Raw genomic sequence first — 27,284 nt, 5'->3', positions numbered from 1 at the left:
AACAGAAGATTGAAAACAGAGAATTCAAGAACTCCTGAGTTTTGAAAACATTGGCCTAGATGGATAGATGGAAAGAACATTCTCCATAAATGTTACTCCTCTTTTCTGTTGGGTTTGGTTTTATACTGCTGGGAGGACGACTGAGCTGCCCGTCAGACTGTGCCAGTCTGTGACTGAGGGCCGAGCGGAGGACCGGCACGGTGGTAGTTCAATGAGAACCCTGTTGTGTAGAAACCAAATGAGCAGGTGCTGAGCTGGTGCTCCTTTCGTGTGAACTTGTGAGACATCAGTAGCATCACCTAGAAGGATGACCTCCACAGCAGTGTTGAATAACCCCACATCTTCTTCAGGAAATAGTTCTGTGTCTACTCTGGCTCAAAAACAAGTTTTTTCATCCATCACCAGGGGTTGAGTGATGGCCTCTCTTTAGATGGACATGTGTCCTCTTCCATTTGGTAACAGTGCATCTTACTGCCTTACACTGGCCCGGCTCACTCATTTCTAGAGGCATTTGGGTTTGAATAGGGAAGTCATCCATGCTCAGAGTATAGAAGCAATCATTTGGTTGCTTAGATATGATCAGGTCTCCAACATACAAAAATGCACAGAAATCCAGACTGGAACATTGTGGTTTGAGTGTCACAGCCACTGACTCTTCTGGCATCAGACACTAACATGTAAAATCAATCAATCATAGGAGAGCCAGACCCAGAGTCAGCTTCTCCTTGTGCAAAATCTGGGCCTGGAAAACTCAGACCTTGGGTTTCCCTTGTGGTCCAGTGGGTAAGAATCCGCCTGCCAATGCAGGGGACATGGGTTCAAACCCTGTTCCAGGAAGATTCCACACGCCTCAGAGCCCCTGAGCCTGTGCGCCACAGCTACTGAGCCTGTGCTCTGGAGCCAGGAGCCACAACTACTGAAGCCGAGTGCCCTAGAGCCTCTGCTCCACAAGAGAATCCACCGCAGTGAGAGCCTGACCACTGCCGTCAGAGAGGAGCCCCGCTCGCTGCAACTAGGGAAAGCCGGTACGCAGCAAGGAAGATCTACCACAGCCAAAAAAATAAATGAATCTTTGAGAAAAGAAAAAACTCAGACCTTCAGTTTGTTAATAAAAAAGTTAGTATGAAAACATGTTGAGAACCAGTTGTGTAGCAGTGATGCGCAATAATGTTTCTAGGGATCTAAGGTCTCCTTCTACAGTAATGGAGAGAATATGGCACCTTGAAAGGAATATTTCACACAATGTGCATTTATTGAGCTTCCATGTTGTCCTGGGGGCCTTACCAAGCTGACTTTGCTTAAGAGTGATACAGTGTTTTGCAGTCCTGTTTTGTAAGTACTGTTCCCCTTCTCTTATCCTGAGGTACCCTCTATCCGGTATGCTCCGGCACACACACCCGGTTTCCCCCACACTGAAAAGGTGGTTTCTTCTTTCACGTATCGAGAAGCTCATGTAACCTGCCTTTGTGATTCTATCAGTTTGTTGCTGGTTTATGGAGAAATTGTCAGACATTGCTCATTTGTCATGCAGTTATCTCTTTTTGACTTACTACGTCTGCCCACTTTCTTCCTGTACCACTCACCCCAGAGAAAGGAGACCAGAGGCAAGACATCAGCCATTTTTCACTGAGCTATTAAAGAGAAAAAGCAACAGAAGTATACTTATTTGGACTTTTCCCCTCCATTTTCACATTTGATGTGAAGTTCTACATTTTAATCTTTTCCTTTGCTAAAATTATATATCTATCACCATCTGCCAATCAGCGTGATTTGGCAAGGCAATAGTACTTACTAGCAATCTATACTATAAAATTCCTTTTCAGGAGTTCTGGAATATATTATAGAGGGAAGAGAAGATTCCAGAGCTGAGAAACATAAAATTTAGTTGGGAAGACACAAAAAACGTGCAAAAATCTTTAAAAAGACACTTGTGCATCTCAGTGCATATGCACTTTTATGCATTGAGAAGTACAAGTTGCATAGTAAGGTATTCTATTTGTAATGTTATTCTTTTCTCCATCCATGGAAAATGTCCTCTTACAGAGGTCGTGGTACCCTCCCTATGGTCCTGAGATTCATCTCTATCCCCAGCAGGTGAAGAAGTAATTGGTCATTGCTCCTCAAAGAGCACTGCCAGCCATTTTTATTGTGCACTTTTCTGAAGAGCTTCTCTAAATCTGTCTCAGCATCAAACAAGGATTTCATTATATCATGTGATTTTTTTTTTTTTTTTTTAATCCTAAAGAATCGATTGTGTTTTCAAGGCTGTGTTTGCTGGGACTCGCCATCTCTCTCAGTTCTGCTCCCTTGCTCTCTGCCTGTGCTAGTGAAACGTAACTGCCCCAGCCTTCTTGTCAGTCTCGTCTCCTCCCACTCAGGCTTCCGCACAACCCGCCATAAAAGCGAGTTCATCTGGAGCCACTTTGTTCATAACCACAACCTTTCCTCCTCACTTCTTCAAATCTCACACCGAGATTTGTGGCTTCACCCAGATGGCCGTTGTGGTTGATGAAGGCAAATAGGTAATTAATACTGATTGGTTTCTTAAAAAATGTTCTTCTTCAATTTGAATGGAAGCTCAGCATTTTGATAGAATGCAGTATTTTGCCTCCTTCCACAGCATGAACATTTGATTGGTGAAAAGTGCTTCATTTCCTACACTTTCAAACTTGGGGTCTAACTGCCCAGTTCCTTCCAATCCCAGCTCAGTTTAGTATGTTAGATAAAAGCATATAGACTTCTGAGCTGTAATAAGATGATTCTTTCTGACATGAGTTTTCTGGGGGGAAGAAAATAGTATATCCAGCCAGTACTAGGGAAGAGGTTCAGACATGCACATTTACTGCCTTTGTGAAAATACATGCACACAGATCATCTCACACTAATGATGTGACTTTAGGCAAGCTGCCTGATTGCTTTAAATTTCATTTTCCTCACTGAAGAAGTAGATGTTAATATTTGTTCTCTATTCTCAACAGCATTGTTATAAAGTCAAATTAGAAAACACTAGTTTGTCCAAGTACAAAACAAATGTAAGTATACTCAAAATGCAGTGGAAGTCTCATGTATTCCAAACATGCAAGGTGACACATGGAGAAAAGATGTTAGGACAGAGAAGCCCATGACTTATGTATGTCATAATCCAGTTTTTCCTACCTTATTAAATAGGTTGCATTAGCTCAGGAGAACTTTTTTTTTTTTTTAACCTTGGAATTACTTTTATTTTCCCAGCTTTACAGAGACACATACCATGCAATTCACCAAGTAAAGTTGCACAGTTCCATGATTTTTAATGTATTCACAGTTGTGTGATTGTCATCACAATTTTAGAACACTGTCAATCCCCCCCAGAATTCCCAAGCTCTTAAGTCACCCCACATGTTCCCAAGACTTTCCAGCACTCAGTTCAGTTCAGTTCAGTTCAGTCGCTCAGTCATGTCCAGCACGCCAGGCCTCCCTGTCCATCACCAACTCCCAGAATCCACTCAAACCCATGCCCATCGAGTGGGTGATGCCATCCAGCCATCTCATCCCCTGTCGTCCCCTTCTCCTCCCGGCCCCAGTCCCTCCCAGCATCAGGATCTTTTCCAGTGAGTCAACTCTTCGCATAAGGTGGCCAAAGTACTGGAGTTGCAGCTTCAGCATCAGTCCTTCCAATGAACAGCACTAGGAAACCACTAATCTACTTCCTGTCTCTGTAGATGTGCCTATCATGGGCCTTTCACATAAATAAAATCCTGTATGACATGTGGTATATTTTGACTGACTTCTTTTGCTTAGCATAATGTTCCCCAGGTTCGTTTATGTTGTAGTATATATCAGAACTTCATTCCTTTTTATGGCCAAGCAATATTCCATTGCATGGATATACCACATTTTGTGTATCATACGTCAGTTGGTTGATGTTTAGACTCTTTCCATTTTTTGGCTGCTGCAAATAACAGTAGCCATTGCTGTGAACATTTGTGTACAGGTTTTATGTGGGTAGATGTTTCCATTTCTCCTGGGTGTGTATCTGAGAGTAGAATCGCTGGACCCTCTGGTAATTCTGTTTCATATTCTGAGGAACTGCCAAACAGTTTTTTCAAGACATCCGCACTCACCAAGATGTATGAGAGTCTCCCTTTCTCCATGTCCTCATCAACATTTGTTATTATCTGTATCTTTTTCATGATAGCCACCCTCAGATGTGAACTGATGTCTCATTGTGGCTTTGATTTGTATTCCCTTAATAAGGAATGATGTTAAGCATCTTTTCAGTGCTCATTGGTCATTTCTGTATCTTATTTGGATAAATCTCTGTTCAAATATTTTCTCATTTTTCAGTTGGGTTATTTTTATTCTTCTTTCTGGATGCAAGTTCTTATATATCTCAAATGTCAGATTGTACCCTTGTTAAAGGTCACTAAATATGAGAGTTTATTTGTAAACTCTTAATCAGTTCCGTTGAACTCTGTATTTATCCTGATGCAAGCACTACATTGTCTTGATACTGTGGCTTTGTAGTAAGTCTTAAAATCAGAAAGTGTGAATCCTCTAGCTTTGTTCTTCTTTTCAAGTTTGTCTTGGCAATTCTGGGTTCCTTGAATTTCTTACTGATTTTAGGAGTCACTTAGCAGTTTTTTACAAAAGAAAAAAACTAGAATTTTGATAGAGATTGAATGAATGTGTACATCAGTTGGGGGAATGTTTCCATCTTGCCAGTATTATCTTTCAGTCCATGAACATGGAATATATTTTCATTTACTTAGAGCTTCTGTACCTTCTTTGAACAATGTTTTTTAGTTTTCAGAGTACAAGTTTTGTACTTTATGTTTAGACTTATTATTAAATATTTTTTTCTTTTTCATGCTACTGTGAATGGAATTTTTTAACTTTATTTTCAGATCATTTATTGCTAGTGTGTAGATATACAATTTATTGGAGTTTCAGTTTTACTCTGAAATCTTGCTAAACTTTTTGTTCTAATAGAGTTTTAGTAGATTCTTTAGAATCTTTTTACATTCAAAATCACGTTATTGACAATTAGAGTTTTCATTCTTTCTAATGTGGGTGCTCTTTATGTCAATTTCTTGCCTGATTACCCTGACTGGAGCTTCCAGTACAAAGTTGAGTCAAAGTGGTTACAGTGGACATCATTGTCTTAATCCTGAGCTAAAGGAAAAAGCATTCGGCTTTCACTATTAAGTATGTTGTGCTAATATCATAGATGCTGTTTATCAAGTTGCTGTCTAACACCTCTACTGCTAAGTTGTTGAATGTTTTTATCATGAAAGGGTGTTGAACTCTGTCAGATGTTTTCTCTGCGTCTGTTGAGATGATCCTATGGTCTTGTCCTTTATTCTATAGACATTACATTACATTATAGTCAATTAATTACATTAATTGATTTTTGGATATTAAACCAACCTTGCATTCTTGGTATATGATATTTTTTATATGCTGCTGGATTCAGTCTGGTAGTACTTTTTTGAGTATTTTTATGTTTATATTTATAAAAACTGTAGATCTGTAGTTTTCCTTTTCTTGTGATGTCTTTATCTGGATGGAGTTCTTTTAAGTCAACCAAAATTAGAGTTAAGGAGTGGATTTAGGGGAGAATGTTTTCGTGCAGAGAAAAATTTTAAATCATTGGTATATCATTATCATTCTAAATGCAGGGTTTTGAGTCCTTAGCAGAAAACATAGTCTTGAAACACAGTGGGAGGAGTACCAGGTTTTAGTTGAAGAGCTACTGTTTTGGCTTCTATCATTTGCTAAATGTGTAACTTTGCACAAATTATCTAGGATTTCCTCGCTTCTACACTCAGGATAAGTATTTCTACATCAGACCTTTGTTTTGGGGATTAAGTGAAGTAATGTATGTAGAAAGTGTTTTTTAAAGACCAAGCACTATTATAATTATAGATTATTAACTAAATAGAAAAAAGAATTTCAGAGAAAACACTCGAGAAACATAAACATAACCTAAGAGGCCTAAATAAGTTTTCTGAGGCAGAACAAAATCTAATGTGGATTCAGGATCGTTTACTTGAAATAGACAGTGATTTAACAAAGGAAACATTCTGTTTAACAAAACTAAATCTTTTTAAAGCACATATCAGAAATGTCAGATTCATGGTCAAATGATGACTTTTATTTGGGATAAAGAGAAGCCAGTATAGATTTTACTAAGGGGAATTTTGGTTCCTTGTTATAATGAGGATAATGTGTGTTGTTTATTTTATTGTACTTTACATAGCTTTATTGCGTCTGTTGTAAAAAAAAATTATATTGAGTCTAGTAAAGTTCCATTAAATTTTAACCTTGTGCAGTATTTTCTAGAGGCTGTTTGAGAAACATGAAAGGACACCACTCAGAAATGACTTTGAATGTGCTTTGCTTGTTTTAACTCCTCTAGAAACAAAGCCAGCCTGCGTGTTCAACAACGTGGAGTACAGTGATGGAGACATGTTTCGAATGGACAACTGTCGATTCTGTCGATGCCAAGGGGGCGTTTCCATCTGCTTCACTGCCCAGTGTGGTGAGCTGAGCTGTGAGAGGTACTACATGCCCGAAGGGGAGTGCTGCCCTGTGTGTGAAGGTAAGGAAAGCTGCCAATTAGGGAATAATAAGAACAGGCTTCCCAGCTGGCTCAGTGGTAAAGAATCTGCCTGCCAGTACAGGAGACCCAGGACACATGGGTTCAGTCCCCGGGTTGGGAAAATCCCCTGGAGGAGGGCATGGCAACTCACTCCAGTTTTCTTGCCTGGAGAATTCCGTGGACAGAGGAGCCTGGGGGGCTACAGTCCGTGGTGTCACAGAGTCGGACATGACTGAGCGACTAAACAACAGAGCATAGACATGGTTTAGAGTGTCAACATCAAAACTGACGCAATTCAGTCTCATTCAAAAATAGAGGAAGATTGAAGACCCCGTTTTTGTCACGTTTTACCTTTTAGGTAATGCCAGGTAGACGATGTGGAAACACTTCCCTGAGGGAAATTATCCCCTGGGTGTAGACAGCGGTCGTGTTTCCACAGGTCGACATGAGGTCTCCCGGAGGCACTCTCTTCCTCCTCTGCAGTTCCAGCAGTTTCTTGGCAGGTCCCGGGACTCTCTCTTCATCCTGACAGTAGAATCCCACCCACTCTGCTCCCCTCAGAGCGGGTGGGGAGAGGAGGACAGGTGACTGACAGCCTCAACCAGCCCGCTCAGAGGGGACCCGACCTGCCTCCTTTCTGATACCCGTGCCCCTCCAAGTGAGAGCAGGGCTCCTTGGCCTTTGCACGTGTGTGCCGGGGCGAGTGGGGCCGTGGTGTGGCACCAGTCAAAGCCCAGACAGGTGTCCAGGGTAGCCCTGGGCAGAAGGATGCCCGAGGTCTGCTCTTTTTTTTTATTCCCCTTTTCCCTCCAAGAAATAATAAGTCCATGTTCCTCCAATAGGCTTGACCCTCCTGTCTCTGCTCTCCAGAAATAATAGACATTTCAGAATAATAACTGAATATCACATACTACATCCCACACATTTTAAGGATATAAGGATAGTCAGAAAAGTGGTCACTTCTCTCTTGAGTTTCCGGTAAAGCCAGGAACAGTGCCCAGCTGTGTCTCTGGTCTAACCACACTACAGTTTCCCCAGAAAGGAGGGTCTTGTGAGCATTTCTTCTCTGCCTGGGCCACAGACCTCCAGTCTAGAGTCAGGCATGTACACCTCACGTCTGACGCTCACACCACCCTTAACCTCCGCACGTGAAATGAGAGAACAGAATTTCATGTCATGTCCTATAACTTGCTCTGTTTTCAGAATCCCATTTCTTTCCAGTATATGAGCTTTATTTACCACAGAATCTGAAGATCTGAAATTGCTTAGATTATACAAACTATTGTACATTCGTAACAGCGAACAATTCTACATTTCTAACAGGGAGGCCCGCTCACCTGTTAGAAATTATTTTTGCTAACATAGGAGAAAGGTGGTTCACTTTTTAGGTGTCATAGGGGATTTAAGAAAGTCACATCAAGCTTTTAACCTTCCCAATTGATTTGTCCCCTCACTACTGCCAGTGTATAATAGTCCCTGAAATTGGTGACAGTTGGTGGTATAAAAGGATAGATGTGAACCTCTGTGTAATAATTATAATGAGTTGTCTGACCACAAATCCAGTTATGTCTCACTTCCTGGAATTCAGATCCAGGCTCAAAGTAGAAATGAAGTATGCAATGTAATATTTTTTTTTTAACAAAGAAATTTTATGAAGTCTTATCTAACTCAGGTCTCTTGGCTGCTTCCGTGGCTGACAGACTGCCTTTCTGAAGCTGTGACTGCACGGCCGTCAGTTCTGGCCTTCTGACTCTCTTGTAACTAAACTTTCTTCCTTTTCGAAAGAAAGAGGACCAAACTCACAACTGCCTGGACTTTCCTCCCAGCACAGCAGCACTTGCTTCTCTTGAGGCCAGATTTTATGTGTCTGAAAAAAGAACGTTGAGTGATTTATCTAGTTACTTTGATGTATAAGGATATTTGGGGATTTTGTATTTATGCGCTTGTCAACAACCTCAGAAAACTCTTTCCCAGTAGCCTTGGTTAACTACGTCCCCCAGCCTCAGTTGCTGCTTGACCGCTCAGCTCAGGTGGAGAGAAAGCTGTGTAGGTTCATGGCATTCCCTCCAGGGCACAAGCAGTGCTGTGGTGTATGGTTTAGACAAGGTCTCTCTGCCCTGTCCGGAATAAGCCCCTCAGGGGCCTGCCTACGCCTCACTGTTATCTCAGGGACCTCCAGGCGTCATGAGATAGACTCCAGTTAGCCCTAGAAATAGTAGGCTCACTGTAAGTTAGATGGAGTGGTACTCTTTCTACTTTACAGGGGGCTGAAATTGAGGTATAATAAATTTGTAAATTGACAACTCAGAAGGCATCTGCAGAGCCTAAAATGGATCTGCCTTTTTTTTTTTCCCCCTGATTGCCACCCCACAGCTCTATCCACGAAGTTTTGCACCTTTATGAAACAGCAGCGCCTGCACCCTGGCTTGTATGCCTCAGGTCCCCTGCCCTGTGAACCATATCAGGATGGGTAGGCATAAATTCTGCGTGATGGCTGCCTTTGCATAGCCCCCCTAGAGACACCTCCTGCAGTCCCGAGTTTCTGCTGAGCGCAGCTGGGAAAGAACTGCTGATGAGGAGAACCTGGGGGAAAAAATGTCTCTAGATGCAGGCAGAAATAACATGTAGAATGCCCTCAGTCTTACTTGGAACTCACGTTTTAATTTAGATCCTGTGTATCCTTTGAACAATCCCGCTGGCTGCTATGCCAATGGCCAGATCCACGCCCACGGGGACCGGTGGCGGGAAGATGACTGCACGTTCTGCCAGTGCATCAATGGGGAGCCCCACTGCGTGGCGACGGCCTGTGGACAGAGCTGCATGAACCCCGTCAAAGTGCCTGGGGAGTGCTGCCCCGTATGCGAAGGTAAACCTTGGGGATCCTAGTGAGCCTCTGGTGAATGTCTCGTGTCAGATCAACTTCCACCAGTGTGTGCTTGCTTGTGTTTTATTTCCTCAGGTGTAGTGTCTGCTTCCTGCTGTTAGTTGCAGGTGATTTGATGATACAGCCCAGACTGATCATTTGGAGGAGATGCTGCAGATTTATAGCGAGAGCAGTGTGGCCTTTATTTTACCACTGCAGATAATGCTTAACTGAATACTTTACACTCAGAGAATATATGCATTTGAATTCAGTTCACCGCAAGCCTAATTAACACCTAAAGGTCAAAACAGGGAAATGAAATTGGAAATAAGACCCATACTCAAAGTATAGTTTGTTCAATTTATAATGCTTCTATAAGCCCAAGAGTCCTGGCAGCTAGAAGAAAGACCTGGAACCATCAAAGGCAGTTTTCACTGCCCAGAGTCCTCCCTCTGAGTGTCCATTGTTTCTAATATCATGATGGCTGTGGCTTTGCAGTTCCTCACAGGCTTTCACTTATGTCTTGGTTACCTACATTCGTGACCTTTCTTTCTTTTCAGTGAACAGGCGCCTGAGATATCCTGGACTCGTCTTTCCACTCAACCCCTAAGCCAGGCCATTTTCACCATCCTGGGAAGATTCTTTGCACATTTTTTCAAGCCAGCCTTAATCCCCAGTCCATATCTGTTAATACAAGAGATTGACTATGTGTGCTGATAGGTCTAATAGAGAGTATCCATCACTAAGAAACACGTTTGCATAGTGAAATGAACTAAAGTGGGTCGGAAATTAATCCTTGTGAAGATGGATCCTTCTAGAATTTTTAAAAACAGCTGTTAAGGAAATGACCAGTTTTTTTAGAAATTCAGTCAAGTAGACTGAGTCCTCTGTGGAGAAGGCTTTTGCTTCTACCTCAATTTTAATCAACTCAGTCTTCAGAGTTTCCCTGACTAGCTTCATTAACCTCTGAGGGGTTGGAGTTATTAAAGATCTTAAAAGTCATATAAAAATTTAAACTGGAGGATTCTGGTTCTATTGACATCACCAATTCCCTCACCATTACTCTACTTACAATGCAGCTGCCATACTCCAAAACTTTATAGCTTCCAGATGACCAATTTTATGGAAATCACGCACCCCCCACCCCTCGCAATATACTCCTCCTATCCCCTAAAGGCAGCGTTTCAGTGCTGGAAATGGAGTGCACAGTAGTATGTATGATGGTGTATAGTCAGCTTTACAAGGAAGGATGCCTTGCTGGTGCAGATTAAAATGGGACTATCTATTCCTAAGAATTAGGGACAGTCTGTTGTTGATTTGCAATGTTTAAGTATATATGTATGCATGCTAATGAAGAATTTTTTTTAATTTTAAAAAGTATAAATATATAACCCAATAAGCACTGACCTTTTAACTTCAGGAGTCTTGAATCATAGATTGAAAATAAGACTTAAAAAAAAAACTTGTAAAAAAAAAAAATAGGGCTTCATAGTAAAGAAGGCATGTCGTTTTGCATTCATCTTTTGCAGTCATTAGCAATTCCATGCTGGTGAGCAGAGAAGGGAAGCAGGTGGTGAATAGAAGAAAAAAAAAGTCTATATGAGAAAACTGATTTATTCTTATGTAGATGTTTGGGTAGGAAGGAGATGTTAGTCTGATCACTTAGAGTTTGGTCTCTGCAACATTTGAGTCAGATTGTAATCTTATCTTCCACTGTTTGAGAAAAGTGACAGTTTGAACCAGTTATTAATTCCAAAAAATGTACTAACCACCTTCCGTAATCCAGATACCACATTGGACACAAAGATAAATAAAGTACATCTCCTAGTAAACGTCAAAGAAACTGTTTTGGCTGTTTTAAATTAATCCAGGAAAAAAAAGGAATGTCTACATTCAGATGCTGTGGGATAAGTGCTTTTTATGTGTACCTGATTTCGTTAAACCTCACATCACCACTGTGCTGTAGGCCTTATGATCCCATTTTAGAGATGAGAAAATTAGGTTTTGGAGAGATTCAGGTAAATTCTTGCAAGGTCAGTTGCCAACATGTGGCTGAGCTGGGGCCAACTGCAGTCTGTCAGATTCAGCTACGTCTGTGTCTGTTTTCCTTGCTCCCAGAGGTCATCTCACTGTCCTCATGCCCCTATTTCTAGCTCCCTTATATCTCTCCATCTCTGGCTTTTGGCCATGTGTTGGAGACCTGGAAGTCAGTTGACAGGGAGGAAGGCATTTGCAGTTTGACAGCTGTTCCCTGTGATCTCCCGAATCTGAGGACCTTGCGGGAAGGACACCTTTGAGACTCAGCCTCAATTTGCCTCTCAGACCTCACGTCCAGGCCGTCCCCTCCACCAGACTTGGCATCTTTACTCCAAGCTGTTGGGCTCTGCGGATCTCAGTTCCTTTCTGTCCATCTTGTGCCCCAGCCTTTCAGAAGTTTCCATCGTCTAGTTCTTGGAGAACTACTTTGCCTTCTGTTTCTTGTTTTTGTCTTAAAGTCAGTTAAGTAGTGGGTTTCGTATAAGATTGTGTTTACTCTTGAGTAACGTTCTGATTTTAAGATGTTTTCAGAAGACCGGAAGATTCTTTTGGTCGTGGTTGTTCAGCTGCTAAGCCGTGTTTGACTCTTTGCGACCCCGTGGACTGTATCCCACCAGGTTGTTCTGTCCTCCAGTGTCTCCCAGTTTGCTCAGATTCGTGTCCATGGTGTCGGTGATGCTCTTCTTTTGGTATGGGATCAAAAAAACAGTGCACAGCTTAGGATAATGATCGTAAAAGTTTATTGTTTATGAATAATAGTAAGCTTATTTACTAAAAACAATAAACTTACAAAATTATGCAAGGCAAATAAATCTTACTACTTAGTTTTTAGGATCCAAGAAAGACCCTGAAACTATTTGAAAATATTTTTCTCAGCAGTTATTCAATAGCCTATTTAAATAGAATTTTAAGTGATTTCAGAAGAGCCAAAGGACTAGACAAAATAAGAAAAAATCAAGGTGTTGTTGTTTAATGAATAATCAGCCAGAATTATTTGGAGGAAGACAGAAACAGTGGTATTTATTCAATTTATACACAGTAAATTCCTCGGTGCACAATTGCATAACAAGGTTGACCCTCACCCTTATTAGCTGCAATCCCAAGGTACATAGTCAGGGTCTGAAATTTGATGAAAGGGATCCCACACAAGGATTGTGGGTTTAAATTCTTCCTAAATAAATTACTGCATCAACAAATAGGGTGTGTTAGGTCCTGTAGGGAGGAAAAAACCTTGTTGTGACTGCTGATGTTATTAGAGATACATACCTTCCAAATGACAACATAATGTGCCTGGCTACTGCTGGAGGACTGGGGATGTGAACTTGGGGGCGCTTAAAGACTAGGCTGTTAACTTGACAGCTACCTCAATTCACAAGTACCTAAGTGCTTTTTAAATTGGCACTTAAGTACTCTCATGATTAAGTCTTAGCAAATTAGTGTCAACAGCCAGTTCAGGTACACAGATAAGCCATCTTATTCTGTAAGTGATTGTGTTCTTAGGTTTTGTTCTCTTGGCTCTCTGTTTCTTCTCTTATTCATCAATCACATTATTTCTGTTTTTTGGCCTTTGTAAAAAACCAGAGTGGAAATACACAGAAGAACATGTAGTTTGCAGTTTAAGCGTCCACGTGGGAGATATGTCCATATTGTCTTAAAAACAAACAAGAAATGATAAAGAAGGGCAGCAGAATTGAGTCTTCCTCAGCGTCTAGCACCATTTGCAGTGTCTTATTGTAGCCCTTAATGAGAGCAGCTGCTACCTCTTGCACACTGACTGAGCCAGACCTCAGTGCTTTAAGAGCATCAGCCCATTTGATACTCACACCTTCCCTCTGTGGCAGATTCTGCCATCCCAACTTGTGATTGCAGAACCCAAAATTCAAAAGTTGTGTGACTTGCCCAAGTTCCTACAGCTTGAAAGTTGCAGAGCAGTATCTCCAGAGCCTTGACTGTGGACCCCGCAGGAATACAGTCCCTGAGACAGAATGCTCTACGTCCTCTGGGTTGACCAGTAACCTGAAAGAGGCCACGCCCCCCCCCCCCCCCCCCACCATGACCATGAGCTAGGATTTTACCATATGCTTTTGAATCCCTAAAATGGCACCTGACATGTAAAGTAGGTGCTGAAAAGTAGTTAATTAATGGCTGATGAATGAATGAGTGAGGAAAAGACTGGAGTAAGGCAGCAGACCCTGATCTGGGGTTTCCTTAACCAATGCTGTTAAAGAGGTCAGATGCTGACGAAAGAATAATGTTTAAATGCTTATATTTGACAGTGTGCTCTGAGGACAGAAACCAGAGTGCTGTATGAAGTATGTTTGGCACACACAGGGTCCAGATGGCTGCAGGTGGGCTGACCAGTTAGCTCAGGTTGGCCGCTCACCCTCATGATGAGCACTTAGCTCTCCATCCCCTCCCAGGGACAGCCTTCCAAGCCTGGTTTGTAAACTGCAGTTCATCCTCTCTCAGTTCATCCCCTGCAGTCCAGAATCACAGAGTTCAGGTGGGCCTTCTCCACACCCTCCAAGGCTAATGCTCACTGTCACGTTTTACATGCTGCTTTTCGACCTGCTTTTGAGAATGTATGGGGGCCGCTATCTTGTTTTCAGCTAGACTTTTTAATATCACTTTTCGGTATTGAGAATAATTTGCTTGTTTATTTCCCAGTAATGCAAGGTATAAATGCTGTCTTGGTTGATTCTTAACATCAGAGATACCCTAAGGACAGAGTGCCATTTTCTATCAAAAAAACGAAAAACAAAACTGTTTGTTTTATAATTAAAGTTAAGATAAGGTGTTGGGGAGGGGAATTTGGCTGCGTGATGTAATGGCATGACCTGATGACTCAACAGAAAAATGCAGGCTATGTGGACAACTGTGAGGCCAGCTTGGCTGTGACACCTGATGCAGGAGATAAGGATTTCATCATCCTTGGCGAGCCTTGATGTCAGATCTCATCTGCTGTCTCATCTTGGGCTGTGGCTGGACCCCGCCCCGGTGGCCGTTGTGACCTGAGTGCACCTTAGGTCCGGTGTGTGCAGTCTTCCTGCTGGGAGGAGTTGACGATTTCCATGATCCTGGGGATTTCAGAGCCAATGCCAAGAGTCTCACTTTTCAAGAACTAGAAACAACATAGGTAATAGTTTACTAGGTAGCATTCAGTCTTAGGCTTTGAGTTGCTAGTAAATGAATTCCCTGCTTGTGGTTGGGTACTTTCCAATCACAGTGGGTACTTTCCTTTCTACTATTTCTGTTTCTCTGAAACAAAAGCAAAATCCGTTTCCATATTCACTCCGGAAATCAAATAGTCATAGATTGCTGTGGCTGAGTAGTGGATGTGTGAGGGTCCGTCATGTTATTCTACCTACCTCGGTATTTGAAAGGTTTTTCTGTCATTGAAAACTTTAAATGAATGTTATTTGCAGAATTATTGTCTGAAACTGAACTGAGTTTCAAACAGGCCTTGTAATTTTGCTAACCTCGACTTAACCAACTCTTGAAGTGGGAGAATAGGATTGATTCCCTGCCCGTCGATTCTTTCTAATTCTCAGGACTTAGGATGGAACCAGGCAATGGCTTTCTTCCTGCTTACCTGGCTTTCTTGAATCCCTTATTTTGGAAATCCTTGTCCTACTTGGGACAGTTTTAAAACAAGGACATTAGGCATTCCTTGACCTTGTTGTGGATTTAGTAAGCCACTTCAGCATCAGCACACTGGATAGATCACATGCTGGACTCTTCTAAAGAGCTGGAGGTTTTTGAACTGTCAAATAGACTGTCTTCCTCATCATCAATCCTAATTTTATGGGCGCACTATATTCTTTCCTATAAATCCTGATGATATAGTTTGAATCAAGCCACCCTTCAAATGCGATTTCTACTGGCCTGCCAGAAAAGTCTGTACCAGGCACATATCTGGGTGGGAATTCCTTGAAATAAGAAAAAATGTTTCCAACCCTGCCCATAATACTTCCTCACCAAACAGTATCTCAAATGATTAAGCTACTGCTTCTGTGGCAAGGAATCAGACATAGTTTGGCTGACCCCAGAGTCTGTGAAGTCAAAGATGCCACAGGTCACATGATATTAATGTTCTGGTACACAACAGGGATCAAAACTCAGTTGATGGGTGATATTGCTTCAGTGCCGTATACTCAGCTATTATTAGCAGGCCAAGAATAATAAAATAGTCGTAATATCTGAAAGACTCTTAGGCATGTTCTTTCATCCTTTAACTCTAAGTGTCCTGGAAGCTAGTTCCATAAATGGAGATTAAAATATAGCACTGTGTGTTTTTTGGCTTGTCCAAATAAGGTCATATGTGGGGTAACAAATGCATAGCAGATGACCTTGTGTCAACATCACTGGCCTTGAACCTAAGCATCCGAAATTGTTCATGAATGAATATCATAGTATTTTGATTTTTTTCTGGGAGTTTAAAAAAGCTTTTGGTATTTCAAGTAACTTTAGAATGTTATGGTTCAGAACTGATTCTGAAACACTCGATTAGAAACCTCTGTCTCTGATTGTCCAGCCTTCAGCAGTTCCTGCTCTTAAGTATTTCCCTGTAGCAATGGTCTTGGAAGGGGCTCGTTCCTCTCTGCTTCTTCTGCTGTTCACTTCCCATCCCTAAAAGGGCATTATTGCCAGAAGTCTCATAATTTTCCTACTAAGATAATCATCGAATCTAATAGTTCAGACTTGGGCCTGCTAATTTTCATCTAATCAACAGAGGCAGGAAAACATAGTCTGGAATGCCAGCTATGTGAATGAAAAATATTTAGTCATTCTTGAAATGATAGGAATGTTTTTCCAACAAGCTTAAATAAACACAATCTCTACTGAGACTGTGTTAAACTTTTTTTGGAAAAGAGACAACTCTTAGCCCAAACAGAAGTTAATGAAGGTTATTAAGAGACATGCCCTTCAGAAAAGGCCTGTGGACATTAAAAAGAAAGATTCTGTTTTCTTCATGGTACAGCCATTGACCACAAGTAGCAGAATTGCTTTCCTTTCTGCTTTTGTCAGCCTAACAGAATTTAATATTTTAACTGGTGATCACATTGTCTGCCTTTCCGAGAGATGTCCTGCTTTACTAGCCATGGCTGATTAGACTGTCTTAGGTTACCATCCTCATCTTCATCTTCTTTCACTGTTTGCCTCAGTTCTAAGGAATAGATCAGTCTCAGCACATCTGTATTTAAAGCCCTGACAGCACTTTTTATAGGAAGCTCATTTATTTGTTTCCAGTCATACAAGGTCCAACCATAAAGTAATAAAATTATTTTTAAACATAATGACATTTTAAAACAAACCAAGGTTTACATATCCAAGTGAAGTGTTTCTCCTTTCAAGATAGATATATGGGGAAATTGTACAGCTACTGCAGGGGTGTAGTCATTCAGAGTATTTTGGGTGCTTCTCTGTTGAAACTGACGTTACAGCTTGCAACACATCCTTTTGAGTATCTTTAGCTTTGTAAACCCCTGACTTCAGAGGTTTTATTAGGCCCTTAGAAACAGCCAAAGACATTCACACCTAAGCCTGATGGAAAGGCTGGGTAATCTAGCTGGGAAAAACTGTTCAGAGGAAGCAAAAAGTGACAGGAAAATACAAGCACTCTGTCTTCTATGACAGAGTAATCTCCTCTGACAGCAACTCCGAAGAGAAATTTCAAATAGAATTTTAGCATGAGCAGCATTTTAGTACAAGCATATGACCCCTAAAAGTGAGCATTTTTAGCAATAACACTTATTTGTAAGTACAATCCCTGGTGTGTTTATTGGAAAAAAGAATCAATCCACTTACCACATAGTATTTATATGACTTCTGGGGGCTAGAGGCATATATTTAAATGGTGATCTATTCAGCTTTTTGTGGGATTGCAAGTGCTCCATTCAGACTTATTTTCAAATAAATTATTAGACTAATTCCCTATATATATTGTGCCATTTTAAACTGTCTCATGGTATAGTCTTAACCTTAAAATGAGCAAAGTGATTTCCATCATTTAATACATGAGGGTTAGAGATGGTGAGCTACCCAATGAACTGTTTATAGAGACCCTATTGAAGTATTTGCTGTGTCTGTCCGATTGTTGAGGATAAAATATCTGCTGCAGTATTGCTATAAAACAGCAAAGCAGACGAAAGGAATGAAGCTGTCTGTCAAAGAGCATCCCTTGCCCATTGATGGATCTCCCATCACAGGTGGTTGCTGAGGTGACAGGGAGCTGGATCACACCCACCTGTCACCCTCTCCATTTGAGACTCCTGACATGCTCACTCTCCATCATCGTGCAGACTGGGACAGCTGTTACCAGGGGACTTGGCAACATCAGATCTTGATCGAGGGGTCATAACCATCAGTTTGACCCAAGTTTGATATGAGATAAGCAATAAGGAACCATTAGTGCTTTTTTGAAATTTATTAGAAACATGAGAGGATGGTGATGCATTGCACATTATACATTTTTCAATTTGATATGAATTATTAGCAGTTTGACCAGATTTTCACTTGCCATGTATATTTACAGGATGCCTATTTACCAATCAAGTGAATTTTATTTTCATATCTAAGAGTTTAGCTGGATTTATCACACTTGCCTGAAACAGAGCCCAGTTTAAGGGTCCAGACCACTGGAGACCACAGAATTTAATACTTGCTGTGAGTCAAAAATAAGATTTGATTCAAGGCTCCAGCTTTTACTTTGCAGCATCTTGAACCGAGACTAAGAATCCCCAAGAACCTTTTAAGACCAACAGGGGGACCCTGAGAGTCACGTGGTGCTCTGGGTCTGATTTTCCACCTTGGTTACTAGGGCAGACTGAGTGTGAAGTCTGGGAGCCCCCTCCCCAGCCAGGCAGGACGTCACGGCACGTGCTCAGGGCCTCATCCCTGGCTGCAGTGTCTTCTCTCTACTTAAAAGTTACCTTGGTCTTCGTTTTCTCACTTTAATTACATATACATATATGATAAGGGCTTCCCTGGTGGCTCAGTGGTAGAGAACCTGCCTGCCAATGCAGAAGACGTGGGTTTGATCCCTGGGTCGGAAAGATTCCCTGGAGAAGGAAATGGAAACTCACTCCAGTATTCTTGCCTGGGGAATCCCATGGACAGAGGAGTCTGGAGGGCTACAGTCCATGGGGTCACAAAAGAGTCTGACACAACATAGCAATTAAACAGTGTCATCGATGATATAATTTGAGACTGTCTTGGGTCTGCTTTGGGATCCAGCAGAGTAGATCTAATGCTTGTTTATGTGCTCGGTGCCCACCATTGCCTATGCCCACACCTTGCACTGTGGTCCTGCCACCCATAGTTTGGGTATCTGTAGGAAGACATGGAATAGTATTCTTTTTTACCTTAATTGGAAAGTTATATGTGTTAGTCGCTCAGTCATGTCCAAGTCTTTGTGACACCATGGACTGTAGCCCACCAGGCTTCTCTGTCCATGGAAGTCTCCAGGCAAGAATACTGGAGTGGGTAGCCATCCCCTTCTCTAGGGGATCATCCCAACCAAGAGATCGAACCCGGTCTCCTGCATTGCAGGCAGATTCTTCGTCATCTGAGCCACCAGGGAAGCCCCAAGTTGGAAAGCTATTGCCCTGAAAATCAGCTTACATTTAAAGCAATTCAGGGGTGTTTATTTTATTAGTGAAGCTTAAAAAATATTCAGAGATAATAAACTGTCAGCTGGGGCTAGCCTCAGGCCTTGCATGTTAAGAGAGGACAGCAAGCTTAGATCTTTGCAAAACTATGACTCTCATGCTTTTTGGGAACCAAGTTTTAAAAAGATTCCAGGGAAATTTTAGGTCATAGGAATTCAATAGGGGTGTTCCACATTGCTGTGACAGACACTGAGAACATTATTATTTGAAACACAACTACCTCCCCTCCCCCCCCAACTATTACTAAGAAAGTACTGGTTAAATTGTCTCTTAATATTGATATATTTCGTATCACTGACTTACTGAAACTAAAATTTGCTGATCAAAGACATCTTTTAGAGTTGGGACTTACATACCCTCTTTCAACTTGAGAATGGCAGGACTACTGGCAAAGCTATACCAAAATAGTATACATTGTCCTCTGATGAATTTGCCCTCATCCCCTAAGATCCAGCAAGGCCCCCATCATGAGAGAGGAAGTGCGGGGTCAGCCAGGCACACAGGAGCATTGTCTCAGCTCACACTGGATAAACTGATTATGAAGAGATTTCTCTTCTCTTCGAGACACCATGGACACAGTCAAAAGTCGAAACAATGATGTTCAGACTGCAGCTCAGCAAATGTGAAAGGCGCCAGTGGCCGGTCACTAACACGCTCCAAAGCTTACCAGACCATATGAAAGGATGTCATGGACCCACCCACGACCCAGATGCTTTTCATGTTATCAGTGGAGATAGAAATGATGCTTAAGTTACAATGGACAGTGTTCAGAATGCCAAGCCAGTTGTCAGACCATTTATCAGCTGAACATTTGAGGCCCGCAAAAGGGCTCGTAATTCATCTACCAAGCCATCATCTGAGACCATTTCTGACTCTGAGCTGGCAGGATAGTCATTTCAACAATAATTATAGCAACAGGTAATATTTTTGTCACCCTTTGAGTTTACAGAATAGTCCCCTCTTTACGATGTTATTGGGGTCTTATAATGATCTTGTGAGGTAGAAATAGGGGAAATTCCTACTTTATAGAAGTCCAGAGAGGTTCATCATCACATGTAAGGTAATGAATGAACAGAGACTCACGCTGAGCCTTCTAACCCAAAGCCCATGTCTTTGGTATTGCTTCTCTTGAGACCCAGATCGTAAAGAGGAAAAGAAGTCAGTGGACATGGAAGTACTTGATTGTCATGGCTCAGATTCAAAACCTCTTTGCTCCTGGCTCCGTTCTCATTGCTGAGACCCAGTTGCTGTTATTTTGACCTTTTGTGACCTACCTTTGATCTGGGTTCTTTTCCTGAACCTCCATCTGGAATTTTGACCTTGCCTTTAGACCTCTTGGAAAGCCTGCTCCCCCAGTAGGTTCCTGCCTCTCCCACTTGGGGAAGCGGCTTTTCCCACCCCCTGCAAGCGCTGAGTTGTCTCCCCAGATGTCTTTATCCTCATGCTTGCCACGGGCCCAGCCTCATTCACACCTGCCAGGCTGAAGGCCCTGAGCAGTGATGCTCAAGTCTCCACTGAGTGTGCCCGGCACCGAGATACTACCCTCAACACTTGTGCATCCTGACCTGCCCGCTTCCCTTATCTCCCTCTAATTCCTGGCCAACTATGCTTAATCAGGAGGCAGATTGGCTGAGCCTTCAGCACGAGCGCCCGTCCTTCATGCAGGATGAAATGAGCCGCGGGGTTGAGCGAGTGCCCAGCTATTTTTGAGACTATGTTAATAACACTTTATTCATTTGGCACCATCAAGGAATGAGGTCGTCACAGAGTGAATTCCCCAGATGAGTGAAATTTGGGGTGTCAAGTTTTATGTTCAGCATTTTGAAGGCAGGCCTTCTATAGTGCTCCGTGTACCATTGGGCCTTGTTAGGTCAAAGGTGCGGATCATAATTTAAACATTTCATAGGCTTAAGATGCTTAAGATACTCATAAGCTACTGAGTATCTCATTTGGGACTGTTTGGGTTTGGGGATGTGCATTTAGTTTTCATTGTTATTAGTGTATTGGGTTGACAGCAGACTTCTGATCTAGCTTGCTACTTCAGCAGAGCTCATTTATTGAGTATCTACTGTGTGCAAGAGATCCGGCCATGATGAGGATCCTAAGGAACGTACTGTCCAATCCTGCAAAAGTTAGGAAATAAGAGATTCGGCCGGTAGAGGACAATATTGAATAAGGCTCTTTCTCAGAACATGTGTCCCGACTTTCAGTTGTCAGATGCCTTTTTGTCCTCTTTGTTCATTCATTAAGCGCTCCAGTGGACCAAGCACTGTGTTAAATGCTGAAGTTGTAAACACTGAATAAACCATTGCCCCTAATGGCAAGATCCTACCCCCCTGGACCTCAGCTATTTCCCAGAGGGTTGGGGTGAGATACCAGAATTCTGACACATCTGACACCCCCTCCCAGCTCAATATAGCTATTAAAATATACAGACACACATATACACATGTCCTTATAAATATGGCACATTCTTTCCAGTTAAAACTTACCAAGATATAGTCTCCATGAAAATGAACAGTAAAAATATATATAAAGATAAAATATAAGACAAGAATAAAAGATTATTCTTGGAATCCAATCACTTTGTGAATTCTCTCAAGCTGAATTCCTAGAAAAAGATATCCCATTCTCAATTAGAGGTTTTTTTTACTTTTTTCTTCTTGTGGTCTTTTAATAATCACATAATCATAGTACTGTCTTTTCCTATTAAATGTGAGATTGGTAAAGAAAGAAAAACATGACTGACAGCCAAGATTCCTTGGAAAAAGAATACAAAGTTAATAAATAGGCCTAAAGTAAATATAATGCTTCCCTATCTGCCCATAAAATAATACAAGTCTTGGGAACATTTTCACACCATTCATTTTTAAAATAAAGAAACTGCTCTGAGATAAGTACTTTAGAAATTACAAGGATGTAGGTGTTGTTATGAGAAATATATACAAAGGAAAAAAGGATAACTAAATGTGCGGTGGCTGAAAGAATTTGAAAACTCCGACTGTAGGAGATTTTTTTCCATGACTTAATGAGACTTTCTTAAATACACACCCGTACCCCATGGAAATTCCCACTTCCAGATTAGGGAATTTTTGTATCCTCAGTTTTTTTTTTTTTTTCTTTCATCATCTACATTAATAGAGTTTTCCCCTCTAACTTCATTTGGAAATATTTCATCTTTATTATACCTCTTCCCAGGCTGCAATTATGTTAACAATTTGCTGATTTATTTGAATGGTTTTCTGACTAGTTATGGTCACATTTGAAAAGCAGCTGTGGTAACAGAATGACATACGATGACACAGTAAACCAGATTAGCTGTTGTAAACAGCTCCTTCGGTTCTGACTTGGCCAGCTTTATCTCCAGTTTTATGATCCCGGACAGGCTACCAGTAATTGGTGGACTATAAGGAGGACTGATATATATGGCCGTATAAACCAAGTGAAGCTTTGGAATTTTCCCATTTATTAGATGTTCACATGGCTTAACCAAGTCCAGCCACCACCACCCCTCCACCCCACCACACCCCGGCAAAAAATCTTAAGGAAGAAAATGCCTGAATTAGGTCTGAAAAGACAACATCATTAGTCATCTTTGTCTCCCACAATCAAATAAGCAGGCTTGTGTATTGATATGGAAGAGCTCCATAAGGTAGGCACATCATTAGTAAATCCTCAAAGGAGAAGTAATGAGACAGATAAGAATTAGCTTTGTTTATCTTACCACTTCTATATGAAATTTTTTAACTCATAAAAGAAATATGGGAACATATCTGCCGTAGAGGACTCCTTTACCTATAGTGAGATTTTTCCTGGGAAGACTTCTCTTGGCATGTGTCTGTCTGTGTGCGTGTGTGTGTGCACTTGTATGGATTTGTAGGAATCCAGGACATCGCTACCCCTGGCAGGCCTTCCAGACCTGCCGCTCGCCCGGAGCGCACCTCAGGGAGGGATCAGCGCACCTGGAGACAGTTGGGATCTGGAACCTAAGCTAACTTTTATCCTCCTGATAGAGTCAGTGCTGCATACGGTCCTAAGCACGCTGGCTCTGTATGCTTTACACGAGTGTATTTTTCCAGGATCACCCACTCATCCTCAAGAGCAACTAATGGGCTGTCAGCCTTCCCAGGGTTGCTAATCAGAAAGAGTGCTTCCCACATTTCTCAGTGGAGATAATTAGTATTATTTGCAAGATAAACAGCTCGTAGTAATCAAGGTAATGAGAAGAACCTTGTGTTTATTCAAAACCAGGCACTCAGTGGAGTAACACAGTTTAGACACCAAGTTAAAAAGGATCGATGAACATTTTCACTTATATCTATGTGAAATTTAAAGACCAGTGATTATATACATTGTTCCAGAAGCAAATTCACATTATCATTGCACATTTTTAATTAACTGGTAGTCAAAATACATTCCCTTTTGTTCTGTTGTCATTCCAAACATGTTGAACTATCCAATATGATGATGATAAGACTGATATTAAAACTTTAAATCAAGACCTTAAAAGGTTGGATTGGAGTTTCAACTTAATTCCCTTTCCTTTTTTTGGAAATTTTTCCTTAAAATAAGAAGCAAGAAAGTTTAGAGCTTAGATTTACTCAACACAATTATACCTCCTGAATAATGAAATGTATGTTACTTTATGGTCTAGTGCTGTGGCCTTGGAGTTAAAAATAATGATTTTATTTCAACTTTATACCCTTAACCAAATTCATTGCAATCACAGTGCCTTAATATCTTTACTGAGTGGATTAAATTGCTTCTAGGAAATACCTGAACTTCAGTGCAGAATAGTGGTGGCATTCTTCAGAAACAGTGTCTGTGGCTAAGTCTTGAAAAATGTGATTATTTTCCTGGAAATGTTTTTACTGATAAGAGGTTTGTTGGACTTCTAGGATATGAAGGAAATTTTAATAATCTGTAAAATGAAGAACCGATATGTGTTTGCTTATGTTACTGCATGCTATAATAATTTTTTTCCCAGCATTTTTGTTTTCTGAGATTTGGGATAAGAATTGGTAGCTAAACATCTGCACTCCTGACACAGTCCCAAGGGTTCTTGTGAAAAATAGCTCTTCTGGACAGTGTTAGGTATAGGTACTTGGAAAGTCTTTAAAAATCGTTCAGGAAAAGGACAAGTCGAGGAAAGTAGAGATTCCCACTCAGATGCAGGGTAGGAAACAGCAAATGGATATAGACATAACAAACACCCATTTTTGTTCTTTATTGCTTCTAGGCTCAGAAAATATTTCTAGAGTTCTTCTCCACAAAGAAGCGGTTCCAGGGTTCCCTTTAGAAATAGTTGTAGCCAAAGACAATGAATTCCTGCTGTTTCAAGCCTTCTTCCTTTGGAGGACTTTAAGGTATTTCTTTAATTCCTCAGCTGATTCAATACAAGATGAGATGGAATTTCAGGGTGATCCTGTAAGCAGTACTTGATTGAATTTCTCCTTGCCAAATCCATCTTTGTGCAAGCATTTTCCCATTCTCCTAAATAAGGAGATCCAAGAGCATTTCTTGCCTCTGAAAGAGGCCCACTAAAGACATCTCTGCCCAACCAATTTAAAGGAACACCATTTTATTTGCTTCACACAACAGGCAGATGCATTAATGTCTCCAGAAGTCTTAGTCTTTGTTCAACTGATACCCTCCAAGGACACGGCATCACCATCATCCTTCTAGAAAGGCATATGCTCTCTGGCATTTCATGTCAGTATTTTATCCCCATGGTTGGATGGCATCATTGACTCAATGGACATGAGTTTAAGCAAACTCAGGGAGATGGTGAAGGACAGGCAAGCCTGGCGTGCTGCAGTCTCTGGGGTCACAAAGAGTCAGACAGGACTGAGCAACTAAACAACAACAACGACCATCTAAGAGCCTGGTGGGCTGCCGTCTATGGGGTCGCACAGAGTCGGACATGACTGAAGTGACTTAGCAGTTACCTGTATGCATCTGTTGAAAATGTTAGTCACTCAGTCATGTCCAACTCTTTGAGACCCCATGGACTGCAGCCTGTCAGGCTTCTCTGTCCATGGAATTTTCCAGGCAAGAATACTGGAATGGTTAGCCATTCTCCTCTCCAGGACATCTTCCCGACCCAGGGATTGAACCCCAGTCTCCCGCATTGCAGGCAAATTCTTTACCATTTGAGCCACCAGGGAAGCGGGCATGTGTGTGTGTTACAAATCCGCAGTTACTCCAGTGACAAAGGACAGCAGCAGTAAGTACCCAAAAAACATGCACCTCCACCCTCATAAGGCTTTTAAAATTTGTTCCACTTTGTATTTGAAAACAAAAACCGTAATTATTTGTTTAATGTAATAAAATGAAATGACTAGTGTTAAAATGCTTCTTAAAAATAATTTAGACATCTGCCTGTATTTAACATATCACAGTGAGTATTGTGTTCAGTCTAATCTGTTGAGGGGCAGTTGAATAGTTTTAGAGTAAATAAGTTCTGTTGAATAAATGGTTTTGTTGAGTTTTTCTGTGTTTTCATAGTATATGTTGAGGGAGTCAGAATTTGAGAGCTCTGTGCTTCACAGTTTCTGCCCTCTGATGTACATCACTGATGAATGGGGAAATATTAATTTTAGGCACAAAATCATGTTTTGCTTCTTTACATTCTACCACATTGTCAAAATCTGGAAGACACTCAGCAGGACTTGTTTTGTCTAAAATATTTACAGTGCAGCATTGTTGAACCAGCACCTACTTAAATAGCCCTTCTATGCTTTTTTTTTTTTTTTTTCATTTGGTAAACTGAGCTGAAGTTGTTATCCTGCATGTTATAGGGAGGCATGTTGAATGTATTTCGTCCTAGAGAAATGTGTGCTTGATATACACCTGAGACCTGACTACCTAGCAGATGCAGCCATTGGATAAAGTGTGGGACTGTTAGAGTCAATGTTGTAGTTCTCATCCTCAATGCCGCGGTTTGTTTTGTTTTTTTTTTCTTTTACTTTCTAGCCACAGATCACAATCCTCATCTCATCCATTAGTCAGGTTATGTATCAAAAATAAGATGCACATCACCAATGATACACTTGTACATCACCATTTTTCTTAACAAATCCCTAAAACTCATTGAAAGTAAAACCCCATACTGCCCTGGGATTATTCTGCATTTTCAGTGTCAGTGTCATCTGCCCAGGTATATATTTTTCCATCATACACTTTCTGAAGGCAGAAGTTTCTCATAAACTTAAATATCAGTAAAGAATACAAGCTTTGGGTCTGTGTGGATGTACCCAAGACATTTCTTTACCCATAAGCCATTCACTGAAGCAATAGACAAAGAGTTTAGAACCCACCCCTGATCCTTAACTCTCTGGAATGTAGACCTGACTTGTCTTTCAATGGGATTATCTGTGATGTGGTTTACTCAGATGCGACCCTGGTCCCCTGCTCTGTCTTATATTTGTGGTTAGAATAATTTTGACAAAACCTCAGCAGTCTCATGGCTAAAGGCTGATATAGAGTTATCTTGGATGAGTAGGAATAGTAGTGGTAAAGGAAAGCCTGTAGGTTTAAAAACTGAAGGTGTGGGACTTCGCTGGTGGTCCAGAGGTTAAGAAATCTGTGTTCCTAATGCAGGGGCACAGATTCGATCCCTAGTCATGGAACTGAGGTCACCACAATGCCACAAGGGGCGACATAGATAGATAGATAAAGCGACTGGTCAGCAGTGTTTACAGGAAATTTAAGAGAGGAAAGCAACACTACTGTATTTAATCCACTAATTCTTAAAACTCGCCTGAAAATTAAACCACTTTTTGATATTTATAGTTGCCCATCAAAACAGATACTTTAAGTCATTGAAGAAAATTAGAAATTTTACAGCAGTGGAAATTAGATAAAAATTTCAGGGAGATGTTCTTCAACTGTGCTGTAATAAAAATAGAGAATATGCTACACTGTCTTCATATGTATTTTTGCTGGGAGAATGCTGATGAAAGCATCTCTGTAACAAAGTCCTAGTGCTCACCACCTGTGAAGAGTTGAATCACTGGCCTCTTTTAGCAGGTGGATAAAAACGTAGAACTCTTGATCTTAGCAGTGGCAGCTAAAACACTTATTTTTGGCCTCTCTTCCATGGTAACTGGAGATGAAACTTGAGAAGACA

General features: G+C 41.2%; 1 protein-coding gene across 2 annotated transcripts in view; it reads left to right on the top strand.

Moving 5' to 3' along the window:
* The window catches only part of CRIM1 (cysteine rich transmembrane BMP regulator 1), a 202,968-nt gene that overhangs the window by 120,417 nt on the left and 55,267 nt on the right, over nucleotides 1-27,284 (top strand). For both annotated transcript variants that reach the window (XM_061155608.1, XM_061155607.1), the window contains 2 exons: nucleotides 6,401-6,583; nucleotides 9,252-9,449. In XM_061155608.1, the coding sequence (XP_061011591.1) occupies nucleotides 6,401-6,583; nucleotides 9,252-9,449 (381 nt within the window). The remainder of the gene's footprint in view (nucleotides 1-6,400; nucleotides 6,584-9,251; nucleotides 9,450-27,284) is intronic.

The sequence above is a fragment of the Dama dama genome, chromosome 11 (assembly GCF_033118175.1).
Source record: "Dama dama isolate Ldn47 chromosome 11, ASM3311817v1, whole genome shotgun sequence".
NCBI lineage: Eukaryota > Metazoa > Chordata > Mammalia > Artiodactyla > Cervidae > Dama > Dama dama.
This window is presented reverse-complemented; position numbering and strand designations above follow the sequence as displayed.